The sequence below is a fragment of the Danio aesculapii genome, chromosome 2, assembly GCF_903798145.1.
Source record: "Danio aesculapii chromosome 2, fDanAes4.1, whole genome shotgun sequence".
Classification (NCBI taxonomy): Eukaryota; Metazoa; Chordata; class Actinopteri; order Cypriniformes; family Danionidae; genus Danio; species Danio aesculapii.
Genome location: NC_079436.1, coordinates 16,876,772 through 16,891,245, shown reverse-complemented (window position 1 = coordinate 16,891,245; position 14,474 = coordinate 16,876,772). Strand labels below are relative to the sequence as shown.

At 39.2% G+C, this 14,474-nt stretch overlaps 1 protein-coding gene across 1 annotated transcript in view; it reads left to right on the top strand.

Annotated features, from left to right (window-relative positions):
* Window positions 1-14,474, top strand: part of sgip1b (SH3GL interacting endocytic adaptor 1b) — an 88,418-nt gene that overhangs the window by 33,507 nt on the left and 40,437 nt on the right. Inside the window, exons 13-14 of the mRNA XM_056464953.1 lie at window positions 1,561-1,635; window positions 2,092-2,781. Of these exons, the coding sequence (XP_056320928.1) occupies window positions 1,561-1,635; window positions 2,092-2,781 (765 nt within the window). The remainder of the gene's footprint in view (window positions 1-1,560; window positions 1,636-2,091; window positions 2,782-14,474) is intronic.

Below are 14,474 nucleotides of genomic sequence, written 5' to 3'. Positions count from 1 at the left end.
GACAGAGTGAAATGCCCAGCAGATAATCAACAATATAAAAGTAGTCACAGTGCATACACGCTTCATAGTGGATTTTGGCTGCCAGTGGGTGAATGTAAATACAGACGATGGACTAGAAAATACAGACGACTAACTATTTTATCAAGCAAAAAGTCCAAGAACTGGCGGGGAGATCTCCTAGCCCGTCACAGTCTACCTGCTCTTTTCACACACACACACACGCACGCACACACACACACACACACACACACACACACACACACACACAGGGCCGACGCGTCCATAGCGACGTCGGCGACACCTCCCTCACCACCCGCGTCCTCAATTATATCCGCGAATAATAAGGGCGGATAATGAGGGCGGCGTGATCATCCTTTGCCTAGAGCGGCATTTCAGCTTGCTCCGGTGCTACACACACACATTACACTCTTCCCCAGAGAACACAACACACACGCCTAGAGCGCCAGTTCAGCTTGCTGGGTGCAATTTAGACACCTCACCTCGAACCTGAGCTGAACTATTTTGAAACTTGACCATTGCATGTGTATAGAAACAGCTAACGATCCGTAAACAAAGCCGCACGCGTCGCGTTTTTAACGTGGCTTTACACGCGATATGAGAATATAAAGAGTTAACCAGATACAGTACATGCAGTTACAAGTAACAAAACACAACTAAATACATAATTTGCAAAATAGAGTAAACGAGGCAATAATTTTAATTGCACGTACTTACACTTGTGAAATGGAGGAAGAAACTGATTCATGATGCACTGATCCATGTTCTGACAGTCTTTACTGATCCTTCCTTTAACAAACTGATTTGTAAGCATGTAGTTTCCAGATGCACTCGGTCTGCTCAAGGCTGGGCTATATTGCTAAGGTTTCATCTTTGATTAGACTGTCAATAATATCCATCTGCACAGCGTGACTTCATTCGACCGGTGTCTGTGTGTGTCTGTGTGTGTCTGTGTGTGTGTGTGTGTTGCTTTTTTTCTGTCAGTGGGTGGGGCCGCAGGTTTCAAATCTCCCGGGTTTGTGCGCGCAACTACTTGTGTTTCGTAGCCGCGTCATCACGAAACACCTAATGACTCGTTATCAAGACGACTCATTTGAAGCACTATGAGTCGACTCTTTTATAGATGAATCAACAGTTTTAAACACTGTACACTTACAGATTTAAGCCTTAGCTGGACATTTCACTTCACTTAGAGCTGTGTGACACTATATGGAAGAGCATTTTCAAAAACCCATAATATGGGCTCTTTAAGAAATAACATTTTATTTAAGAATAGTTTTTAAAATGTTATGCACTTTAAAAAGTGAGTGTCATTACATTTTAAATAAAAGATGCAATGCCTGATCTGGTTTTATTTGCTTATTGTGCTCGCTTGTGAGCATAAGTGACAATAAAGATTTTTTTTCCTTACAACTAAGTATTGCCTTTGAAATTTGAATATACTTAGAATTTTTAAGCCATATTTTATTTTTAAAATATTGCTGTATTCAGTAAGGTGGTATTTTTTACCTCCTGAATGTGCCCTGTCATCTGCCCTTTTAGCTCCACCACCTCTTCCTCCAAAGAACATTCCTGGTACTCCACCTGGACGAAGTTCTAGCTCAGTAGAATCCTCTGGTATGTACTGACAGTTTCAGTTAAATGCATAGTTTAATTTTCTTGAAAGAATTTGATTATTATTTGAAATGGCAAGTCACTTAATAAACATGTCATTCATTCAACTGATTTGTTCAAGGGGCTGATTCATTAAAGTACAAAGTGGATCAATTGCTTAATTAAAAACAGATTCTTTTAGAAATTGAACATCACTGTGTATTGCTCAGAAATACAGAATGGCTTTGTTTAGAACTTTGTTTTTCATAAATAAAGCAAATAGAGACAATAATGCATCTAAATTATAACTTACTTTATTAACTTATTGTATTAAACAATTTTTTGTATTAAATGTATACATTATTTGAGATAACAGCACACTTGTTTGTGTAATATTGCTTTAACCATTTTAGCCAAAAAAAGAGTGTGTAATCATGAAAAACATGTATTTGACAAATTGTTGTCATTCTTCCCAACCAGGTTATTATAGTGTGGTTCCTAGTGTCAAAGGATATGGGTCATCTTCAGTCTATCAGGAGGCTGCATTTTCTGACCCAGTTGCAGGGGTGTGTATGCCTGATTTGGACAGTGTTTTTGGGCCTGTTGAAACACCCAAGTCTGGATCAGACATGGTCCAGTGCAGCTGGGTGAACTTTGAAGGATCTCCTGCCAGACCTCCTCCCCCAAATGAACCTGCCCCTTCCCCACCGCTGTCCTCATCCCCAACAGACTCGCCTCCGGACTCACCCCTAACCTCGCCCCTCAACCTGCCACCTCCCACCTCACCCCCTCCGCTGTTTCACTCCATTCCACCACCAGATTCACCTCCACCACCACCACCCTCAGACTCTCCTCTGAGTCCCTTGGACCTTCCCTGCTGCTTTCAGATCCCAGAATCAGAGTTCGTCCAAGAGTCGCCAGTCACCCCTGCAAGCCCTGGAATGCCCTTTCTTCCAATGGACCATCACCCTCCGCATGGAGCTATTCCCTCTCCTCTTGCAATGACGGAAGACAGCAGAAGAACACCTGACCTGGCAGGTGTGAGAGATGAGTTATCTGTGTTTGGCACATCATCCAAAGACCTTGCAGCAGGAACTTTCAGAGGAACCCCACCTCCACTGCCTCCTCCTACCTACAGGAGTGTGATGGGCTCCCCAGGACCCGGGAGTGGTGAGTTTGCAGTTAATTGTTAGTTAAGATTGAATCAAGCATAAAAACACATCAACATTCAAATAATGAAAAAAAGAAACTCACAAATGTTCTGTTCTAGTACAATATAGTGGTTCATAAAAATGGCTAATTTGAAAGTTTCTTAATGCTAGAGGTGACCTTGGTCAAATTTAGTTAATTTTTGTAGGTTTAAACATGTTTTTAAGGTATGAATGCTCCTTTATTGGCTAATGTGTTTAGGTTTTATTATTTGCTTTGTATAGAATATTTCAGTAGTACATCAATGTTATCTGATTTCAGATGTTCAGTGAACCCTTAATTGACCCACAGATCAGGGTGACCCCTTATTTAAAAGCGCTCCTATTTTCCCCTTTTTACAAGATGTAAGATAAGGCTTTGGTGTCTCCAGAATATGTCTGTAAAGTTTCACCTCAAAATACTCAACAGATCATTGATTATACCCTCCCGAATATGACAATTTTAGACTCTATGCCTATTAAAGGACAGTCTACCTGTTTTTGTTGCCTGTGCTTTTAATGCAAATGAGCTGGTTTTGTCCACCCACCGTTCCCATGTGTGTGTCGGCTTCTACAGCGTCACATCATAAACAGCACAGTGACGAGACACGGATGAAGCAGATTCAGGATACAGTTCATGGATTATGGTAGGGCTGCAACAACGAATCAATTAAAATCAATTACTAAAAGTGCTGGCAATGAATTTCACAATCGATTGTCGCGACTCGGAGACGTTTGATAATTAAAAAAACTAGTTGAGCGCTAAGCGCACTGATGCCAGTTAACGCACTGATGCCAGCAGAGTTCGGCGCCTCATAGACAGGACAGAGCAAATCTTCGCGACCCTAGTCATCCAAGGTGTGGCAGCATTTCACTCTAAATAAACAAAAAAGTGTTTTAATGGGGGCACCAGGGCAATGATCCAGCATCTGAAAGGCAAACATGTTGGAGTCTTTGATGAGGAGGAAGAGTGCAAAGCAGGGTAAATCACTACAGAATCCTGCTTTTGTTCCGTTTAGAAGTGAGGAACGTAATGTCCCTGGTGCTGGTGTTTATCCAGCTTGACAAGCATAATGTGAAAAATTCACTTTGTGTTGGCTGGCGCTGAGCCAGAGAAAGACATGTCATATTATCACAATTATGCAGTGTTTTTAACCACCCAATGCATATTTTATTTAAATATGTAAATACACACAAGTACTAGTAAAATAATACATTTAGAGTTTGTAAAACACAAGAAAGTCTATGGAAGTCTAACAGTCCATTCAAATATAATTTGCCAATGTGTATTATTCATATCAGATACATGTAGTGAAAGTAACAATAAAGTTCAATCTGTTCTTCTCCCAGCTGGCCAACTAATTGCTTGCATGCATTTTGGGAGTGCTCTGCTTTTATAAATAAGGCATGTGCGCGGCCGCAAGAAAACATGGCGACGCCTATCTCACGTTATAGATCACTGATCAAGATTATTTCTACATCTTTTAAACAACAAAAGACACTCACTTATATATTTTGTATTAAAACGAAAAGGCATTATAAAAGAGATACATCTGTCATAAAGCGCTATTGTGGCTGCGGTGTGTCACGTGTCAAACATGACCCGTCGCCACGGAAACATTAAGGGTGAGTGTTCTAAAATAATGATTGCTTAACAAAACTCACTCCCGGGGCCAGATAGAATCTTTTAAACTCACCAGTGAAAGAGTTAATAACAAAAGTAAAGCAGCGATGGTATAGTTACTTTGCACTTTGCATTGCAAGACTAAAGACATTTTTGCAGCTACACTGCAAAAAAGCTTTTCTAACTTAGTAATTTCGTCTTGTTTCCAGTCCAAATATTTAAAAAAATCTTAAATCAAGACTAGACAAGAAAACTGGCATGAGAAAATTAAGTGATGCTTAAAACTTCTGTTTGAAATTATTTCTCATAAAGATTATTTTTCTTACCCCATTGGCAAATAATTTAGCTTGTTTTAAGCAAACAACCATTTATTTTTTAGGTGTTTTTCTCAGAAAACAAGACATTATTTCTCTTGCTATTTCATGTGTCTAGTATGTATCTTGATTTAAGATTTTTTTAGATATTTGGATTGAAACAGGACAAATGTTTTTTTATTATTTTATTATTATTATAACAGCCCAGGGATGTTCAAGGACAACATGTTTGTGCACTTTCTAAAGATGGTAGTTTTGTTTTTGAATAACGGGATGGAAATGAATGTTTTTCTTTTTTTTTTATCCGATTCATCGATTAATCGAAAAAATAGAATAAAATGCAAATAGTTGACAGATTAATCGATTTTTAAAATAATCATTAGTTGCAGCTAGGGCTGTGCAATTAATCGAAAATCTGATTTTGATTTCGAGTTTGGCTGCTAACGATTATGAAAATCCATTAATCGAGATAAACGATTATTGCATCATATATCGCCCTCTTTCCAGTTGTACACGTGTTTCTCTGCAAAGCTCAGTTTCACATGAAAATCACTAAAAGCATCTACCGTAATGTAACATTTGCAGCAAGGGATGTGCATCATTCATTGATGTACATTCCAATGTCCATCGCATCCCAGCCTGCCTGTCAGACATTTCACACTTGAATGCTTGAAATTTCTGCCAACCCGACTACACCATAACTTTTCAATCCAGATGGATGGGGCAACCATTACTGCATCCAAAATGGTAAAAAGCCTTGGAGTAACGATTGATGACCAACTAAACTTCTCTGACTACATTTCTAGAACTGCTCGATCTTGCAGATTCACACTCTATAACATCAGAAAGGTCTGACCCTTCCTATCTGAACATGCAGCTCAACTCATTGTTCAAGCTCTTGTTCTCTCCTCACTGGATTATTGCAATGCTCTACTAGCCGGGCTTCCAGCTAACTCTATCAAACCTCTTTAGCTGCTTCAGAACGCAGCAACACGAGTGGTCGATGATGAACCCAAAAGAGCACATGTCACTCCGCTACTCACCCGTTTGCACTGGCTGCCAGTTGCTGCTCGCATTAAAAAATCAAAGCTCTGATGTTTGCTTACAAAGCGACTTCTGGCTTTGCTTCTTCTTATATACTCAAACTTGCGTTCTGTGAATGAACGTCGCCTCGTGGTTCCATCCCTAAAAGGGAGGAAATCACTTTCCTGAACTCTTGCATTCAATCTGCCCAGTTGGTGGAATAAACTACCTAACTGCATCAGAACGGCAGAGTCACTTGCTGTCTTAAAGAAACGACTAAAAACTCAACTATTTAGTCTCCAGGTTCCTTCCTAATCTGCAATTGCCTCTCTGGCTATACCAATAACTGTACTCCTCTCTCTCAAAAAAAAAAAACTTACATTACTAATGCTTTGCTTCTTAGACTTTACACACCTGAAAATTGCTTACAGCACTTATTCACTGTTGCTCTTATAGTTGTGTAAATTGCTTCCTTGTTCTCATTTGTAAGTCGCTTTGGATAAAAGCGTCTGCTAAATGACTAAATGTAAAATCACTCACTGCTCTTGACTGAAGGACTTTTGTAGCTAAAGATTTTTCTTACAGAGAAGATGCTTAAAGCACAGTTTGTTTCATATTTTTATTCTATTGTTTTGATTTCCCTTTCCTTGATTTCCTCCTTTACAGGGAGGAAAATAACTGTGCATATATATATACAGTTAAAGTCTCAATTATTAACCCTCCTGAATTATTAGCCCCTCGTTTCCCCCCAATTTTTGTTTAATGGAAAGATTTATTTTCAGCCCATTTTTAAACATAGTTTTAATAACTCGTTTCTAATAACTGATTTCTTTTGTATTTGCTATATGACAGAACATAATATTTTATCAGGTATTTTTCAAGATACTAGTATTCAGCTTAAAGTGACTAGTATTCATTCAAAGGCTTAATTAGTGTAATTAGGCAAGTCATTGTACAACAGTAGTTTCTTCTGCAGACAATCAAAAATATTGTTTAAGGGGGCTAATAATAATGAGCTATTAAAATAGGTTTCAAAATATTTAAACCTGCTTTTATTCTAGCCGAAATAACAATAACTAATAAGCTTTTCTCCAGAAGAAAAATATTATAAGAAATACTGTGAAAAATTCCTTTGTTAAACATAATTTGGGAAATATTTATATATAAAATAAAAAGTTTACAGGAACGCATATAATTCTGACTTCAACTGATAATTGTTTTGAATAATCGTGATTACAATTATGACCAAAATAATCGTGATTATGATTTTTTCCCATAATCAAGCAGCCCTAGTTGCAGCCCTATATTATGGATTTAGTTTATGCATATAACATGTAAGTTTATTTGATATATTTGTGGTGGAGATTATTCAAGCAAAAGATGCATTGTTTTCTGCAATGATGAGTCACACACAAAGTTCACATTTATAATAAGTTTCCTTTTTTTTTTTTTTTTTTTTTTTAATGTTAACTTCATATCAAGGGCAAGAAATTCTGTGACTTTGCTGTCTGAAAAAGGATGTCTGGGTGCTAACCCGGATTGTATCCAAAAATCAAAACCACACCTGCCCAACTCACTGCAGAATTAAATGTGCATCACATCTTTCCTGTTTTCACCAAAACTGTTCGTCGGGAGCTCCACAGGGTCAATATACATGGCCGGGCTGGTATAGCCAGACCTTTGGTCACTCATGCTGATGCCAAATGTTGGTTTCAATAGTGCCAGCAGCAAAAATTTTGGGCTGTGTACAAACATTTTTTGTTCCTCGTGTGTTAATGAGTCGATTTTCACTGTCTTTTCCACATGCAAGAGAGTTACGATGGGGAGAAGCTCCAAAGAAGTGTACCACCCAGACTGTTGCATGCCTAGAGTAAAGCATTGGGGTGGATCAGTGATGGTTTGGGCTGCAAAATCTTGGTATTCCCTAGGCCAAATACTTGCGCTAAATGGGTGCCCAGGACTATGCCGAACCATTCAGGACCATGTGCAGCCAGTGGTTCAAACATTGTATCCTGAAGGTGGTGCTGTGTATATGGAAGATAATGCACCAATACGCACAGCAAGACTGGTGACAGAGTAATTTGATAAACTAGAAAGTGAAGTTGAACATCTCCCATGGCCTGCACAGTCATCAGATTTAAATAAGCCACATTGGGGTGTTTTGGAGGAGCGAGTCAGGAAACGTTTTCCTTCACCCGCATCACATCGTAACCTGGCCACTATTCTTCAAGAAGAATGGCTCAGAATCCTTCTGGCTACTGTGCAGGACTTGTATCTGTCATTCCCAAGAGGAATTGATACTGAATTGGCTGCAAGAGGAGTGTAGAGCCCTACACATACTAATGAATTATTGTCGTAAAAAAAACAGGTGTTTCAGTTTTATCGTCCAACCCCTATATTTATAAAATAAAATTGCCCTTTCTTTTCAAACAATAATTCTCAAAATTATTTTCATTAACCTGCAGATGGCAGTATTCTTTCCCCAAAATATGATCCAATATCAATTAAGCATTTATATTTAATTTAGGTCAAAATTCCAGTGTAAAAAAAAAATCAATAGATACATTTTAAAAATACTAAACATAATATATAGTGATATAAAAAAAATAAAACAAAATGTATATATTCTTTTGTAATTGCTGCAAAAGTTTGAAACCTGAGTGTGATGATTTTTTTTTTGGCCAATTAAGGCTTAAGTACTGATCAGTCTGTACTATTTATTCTTCTTTCATTTAAATTCATTAATTTGTAAAGCTGCTGTTATGACTTGTGCATATTAATCAACAAAGTAGTTTTTGTAGCTGTTTAGGGTGGTTGGAATTTCTCAGAGTGTAATATGGAACATTAAATCAATATATGAGATCACACTGATATTTACATCTTTATGGTGTTGAAACACTGATTCAGGAATTTCATAAGATGTGATACACTTTAGCATGTTTCTTTTAGTATACCTTATGATGTCCATCCATTTTTTTATATTTTTTTTCAAACCCCTCGCATCTTTATTGTTAAGCACAGAAATAAAAAAGATAAAATAAATAAACATTTTTCATATATGCTGTGGTGCTTTAATCATGATGTGATATTTTGGGGCAATAATTTCATTAATATTTTCAAACATATCTGAAGTGAGAACAACTTTTTGAATGGATGTCAGAGGAGAGGCTTCAAAACTTCTAAAAAAGTTTTATGAGAAAATAGCGTGCTAATCTTTAACATTTACTGTAGCATTAAACATTTTCGAAGCGAGCAATATTTGGAATTGACAACAAAATAAATGCAGCAAAAAATTATAAGATAAATCACAAAGAAATGTGTATCTAATGATGGACCGTTGTAAATCTAAATGTGATTTAATATCAGGTTTAAAAGTAAATACTTAAATCTAGCCTGTAACTTTTAAATGACAAAAATTGGCTAGTGAAAGAAAGTAAATTTTAAACAGTGGAAGAAGTTGAAATGTCAGCATGAGTCTTGGCTGAACCAGTTATGTTTGTTTGGCTGATTCATCTATGTTGTATTATTATTATAATATACGTAGCTATCACCTGTTTTAGACTGGCTGTCTGTCCAACTTTCTCACCTATGGCCTGAGATCATCTCTGTGACCAGGAATTAAAATTAACTCCTGCCAACCAGGCAGTTATTGTTTTGGCTATGAAGTAACTCATGGGCATATCGCAGTGAACAGCACGAGTTGAATCTGAAATGTCAGAAACTGGGCGCCAAATTGTCTGTTATTGAACTGGCTTGAGGGCTTATACCATCACGATAACAGAGCACCGATTGACTTGAATTGCTGCATCAATACTTTGGCTGCAGATGTTCTGGTACCCTTCAGCTAACTAGTAAATGACTAATAAACTTAAACAATGGGGCTTTACAGGATTTTCAGCGGGAACGGCCTCACGAGACTTTTGAATGACTCCTCTACATGGTCATGTGCTCGCCTTGGGCACATCCTGCCAGATGTACATCTTCGTAGAGACAAAGAGAAAATAATGCATACGAATGAAAGACAATCTCTTAAAATGTCAAAACTAAGGCAGATGTATCGTTGAATGATATGCCATGCTTTTCCTTATCTGCTATGTTTAGTCCAACCAACCAGGTTAATTAATGTGTTGTTTTAACACTTATAGCAGATTAAAATTATCTGTATGTGTCTGAAATGTATGATGTCTGGTATTGAACGAAAGCTAGGGACATTTGCAATACATTCAATTCACCTTTATTTGTATAGCGCTTATACAATGTAGATTGTGTCAAAGCAGCTTCACATAAAAGGTCATAGTAAATTGGAACAGTGTAGTTCAGTTTAGCTCAGTTCAGTGTGGTTTAAAATCACCACTGAGAGTCCAAACACTGAAGAGCAAATCCAACGATGCGCAGCTCTACAGATCCCAAACCATGCAAGCTAGTGGCGACAGCGGAGAGGGAAAAAAAACTTCACTAATTGGTGAAAGAACCTTGAGAGAAACCAGACTCAGTTGGGCACGACCATTTTAATTTCTCCGCTGGCCAAACGTCTTGTGCAGAGCTGCCGTCTCAGCGGCGGAGGCTGGAAGCTGGCCTCAGCGAAGACTTGTCTGTCTCTGGAGCATCACAGGAATCAGTCTTATGTTCTCCACTACTCCATGACCACCACAGTACCTGCTCAGGATACGGCCTGGTCCAGGATATGGAAACCTTGGGATCATCTCATCGTTGGTCTTGGATCGAATCAGTGACTCTGCATAGTCTGAGGGCCTCGGGAAGAGTATCCCCAGGAGGAAATGGAGAATAAAGAGAATAATTGCTGCTGCTGTTCAAAGTGTATATAAAGAACATGCAGAACCTGTGTGGAAGCCCGCTAAGTGGTGCACTGAGTGTATGCTTTACTAAACAGATAGGTCTTTAATCGAGTTTTGAATTTGGAGAGTGTGTCTAAGCCTTGGACGTTATCAGGAAGGCTATTCCAGAGTTTAGGAGCTATAAATGAGAAGGCTCAACCTCCTTTACTCGACTTAGCTATTCTGGGTACTACCAGAAGCCCTGAGTTTTGAGATCTTAAAGAGCGAGTTGAATTGTAGCGAGACAGAAGATTGGTTAGATAAACAGGAGCTAGATTATTTAAAGCTTTGTAGGTAAGAAGCAATATTTTAAATTCAATACAAAACTTAACATGCAGCCAGTGTAAGGAGGATAAAATTGGGGTGATGTGATCAAATTTTCCAGACCTGGTAAGAACTCTGGCAGCTGCATTTTGTACTAATTGTTTGATAATAGAGGATGCTGGGCAGCCAGCAAACAGTGCATTACAGTAGTCCATTACAGTAATACATTGGTGTAAATTAAAAACTAGTAGCACAAACAGTATTCGTCTTGTAACCTTTTATGTGATATAGTCACAAAACTATATCACGAGAATTCTACATGCAGTCTGTTAATTATTGACCCTTTCTATGATGGTACGGGGCGTGGCCCTGCCCTTCATGGCAACTGCTCATTGGAAGACAGTGCCATGGGGATGGACCAAACCAGGTCACTTAAAAACACCCTGCAACAAGGAAACTTTGCTTTTTGCATTAGCTGGATTGCATATGCTATTGCTTTCTGCCCCGTTCGCCTGCTCGGACACTGCGCCGCCACGCGATTGGGTCACCACGAACTCTCCATGCAAACCTCTTAAGTTTCGGGACCGCCGAAACCGCACGAACTTCCGCAAATCGACTCTCAGCAGTCAGTCACCTCGGTAACCCAGAACGACCCACTCACGAGCGAGGGAATCCCAAGGACGTCACCGAAGCCACCTACCAATCAGGAGCACCGTGTTTCCCGAGGCCAGCCGGCGAGGGAAATTCGACTTCGGCAAAAAGGCCGCAAGTACCACAAACTAATGTTGTCTCTTGCTGATCTGGTGCAGATTGATCTTAAGCAGTTAAAGATAAGCCATATTTCTGCTTTTGTGGTTTCTCAGGTGTTATTCTTAGATCTTGTAAGAAGTATTAGAATTCATTTGGGACGGTTGTTCAACTCATCTTACATCCTCTGAACTGCCTCGGTGTGTATGTGTGAATGTGTGTGTGCGCGTTTATTTGTTGTTTGCTTATAACGTAGTTAGTTCCATGTATCGTAGTGTAGCTCAATAAATCTTTGTTCTCAGTTTGTAAGAACTGTGTTCTTGTTTATGTGCTTCTAAGTCATTGCCTCGAGCTGTAGATCTTGTTACCTTGCTAAAAGTTAACCCAATACTGTGTTATGTTATTATCGTTGGCCACGTAAATAATATTAACAAGATTGGTAAAATAAAAAAAGTAAAGGAAGAAAAATAAGTGTTTAAGAGTATAAGGATGTAAAAACCTCAGATTTTTAGGTCTAAACCAAGTTCAGTATAGAGACGTTACTTGCATTCCTTTTATGACGTGAAGAACTCCCTCTGTTGAGCTGGTTTTTAGAATGAAAACAATCCGCGTCCACACTAGTGTTTCACTCAGTGTTTCTGAACAACTCTCCATTTACACCACACCACTGAAAACGCACATCATGTGACCACACACACTCTGGCATGCGCTGCAGTATATATACCTAGATGAGACCTGTGCTCTTCATACTGTTCATTAAGGATCTACCACTGGATCCAATCTCACTATATTTGTCAACCGTCATATTTAAAGAGCCCCTATTATACTTGAAATAGGGTCTTATTTTGGTTGTAAGGGTCACCAACAACAGTCTAATATGCATGCAAGGTCAAAAAACACTTTCATGGTCTTATAATCTGCATTTATTTTTACCTAATTATCCCAGCGACTCCCATATGAATCATTCAGCAATTCATTTGTTCCTAAACCCCTCCTCAGCGCGAACCTAATCTGCGCTGATTGGACCGATGACAGCCTCCTGCGATTGGTCGACACTGACAGGCTTCAGCACGAGACTGAAATGGCCAGCTGCTAATCAACAATATAAAAGTAGTCACAGTGCATACACGCTTCATTGTGGATTTTGGCTGCCAGCGGGTGGATGCAAATACAGACGATGGACTAGAAAATACAGACGACTAACTATTTTATTAAGCAAAAAGTCCAAGAACTGGCGAGGAGATCTCCTAGCCCGTCACAGTCTACCTGCTCTTTCACACACACACACACACGCACACACACACACACACACACACACACACACACACCCATAGAGGCGACCTAGGGCGGGAGAATAGAGAGGGTAGCGTCGGCGACACCTCCCTCACCACCCGCGTCCTCAGTTATATCTGCGAATACCCCCCCCCCCCCTTCTTCAATTTACTAACGGGTCCCTTTCACTTTCACTATCGGGTTGAGGGCGGCGTGATCATCCTTTGCCTAGAGCGGCAGTTCAGCTTGCTCCGGTCCTGCAGACACACATTACCCTCCTCAGAGGCGACAACACGCACACACATTACCCTCCTCCCCAGAGAACACGACACACACGCCTAGAGCGCCAGTTCAGCTTGCTGGATGCAATTTAGACACCTCACCTCGAACCTGAGCTGAACTATTTTGAAACTTGACCGTTGCATGTGTGTAGGAACAGCTGACGATCCGTAAACAAAGCCGCACGCGTCGCGTTTTCAACGTGGCTTTACACGTGATATAAGAATAAAGAGTTAACCTGATACAGTACACGCAGTTACAAGTAACAAAACACAACTAAATACATCATTTGCAAGCTAGAGTAAACGAGGCAATAATTTTAATCGCACGTACTTACACTTGTGAAATGGAGGAAGAAACTTGATTCATGATGCACTGATCCATGTTCTGACAGTCTTTACTGATCCTTCCTTTAACAAACCGATGAAGTCTTCTTTGTAAGCATGTAGTTTCCAGAAGCACTCGAACTGCTCACGGCTGGGCTATATTGCTGAGGTTTCATCTTTGGGTGGACTGTCAATAATATCTATCTGCACAGCGTGACTTCATTCGACCGGTGTCTTTGTCTGTGTGTGTGTGGCTTTTTTTCTATTAGTGGGCGGGGCCGCAGGTTTCAAATCTCCCGGGTTTGCGGGTGCAACTACTTGTGTTTCGTAGCCGCGTCATCACGAAACACCTAATGACTCGTTATCAAGACGACTCGTTTGAAGCACTATGAGTCGACTCTTTTATAGATGAATCAACAGTTTTAAACACTGTACACTTACAGATTTAAGCCTTAGCTGGACATTTCACTTCACTTAGAGCTGTGTTACACACTACATGGAAGGGCATTTTCAAAAACCCATAATATGGGCTCTTTAATTCATCTTGTCACTATCTAACGACATATTCCCCGACTTTGTTCTTTTGCATCTATTACTTGCTCTCAGGTAACGTGTTTGGCTGAGCGCAAAGATAAGTTAATTATTAATGTAACCACATACATTCTGTATATTGACTGATTGCTTGCCTTTATTACCTATAATGTATAAACATATTGTACGTTATACTTTGATAATGGCCATTATTGATTATTAAAACTGATATTCAGCAAAAGAGAGGGTATGTTTCATATTTTCAATAAAAATGAAAGGAGCCAGTGATGTTATAGGCTCTGTTTTGTTATAAATGCATATAGTGAAGATGATGCTCATATAAATATGTAGCTACACGATGCCTCAACATTTTTAGTGTCTGTTAAGTTTCTAATATCAAAATGAAATAGGAAGTTCCTTAAATCATATTTTCATTTTATTGTTAAGATGGTGAAAGATGG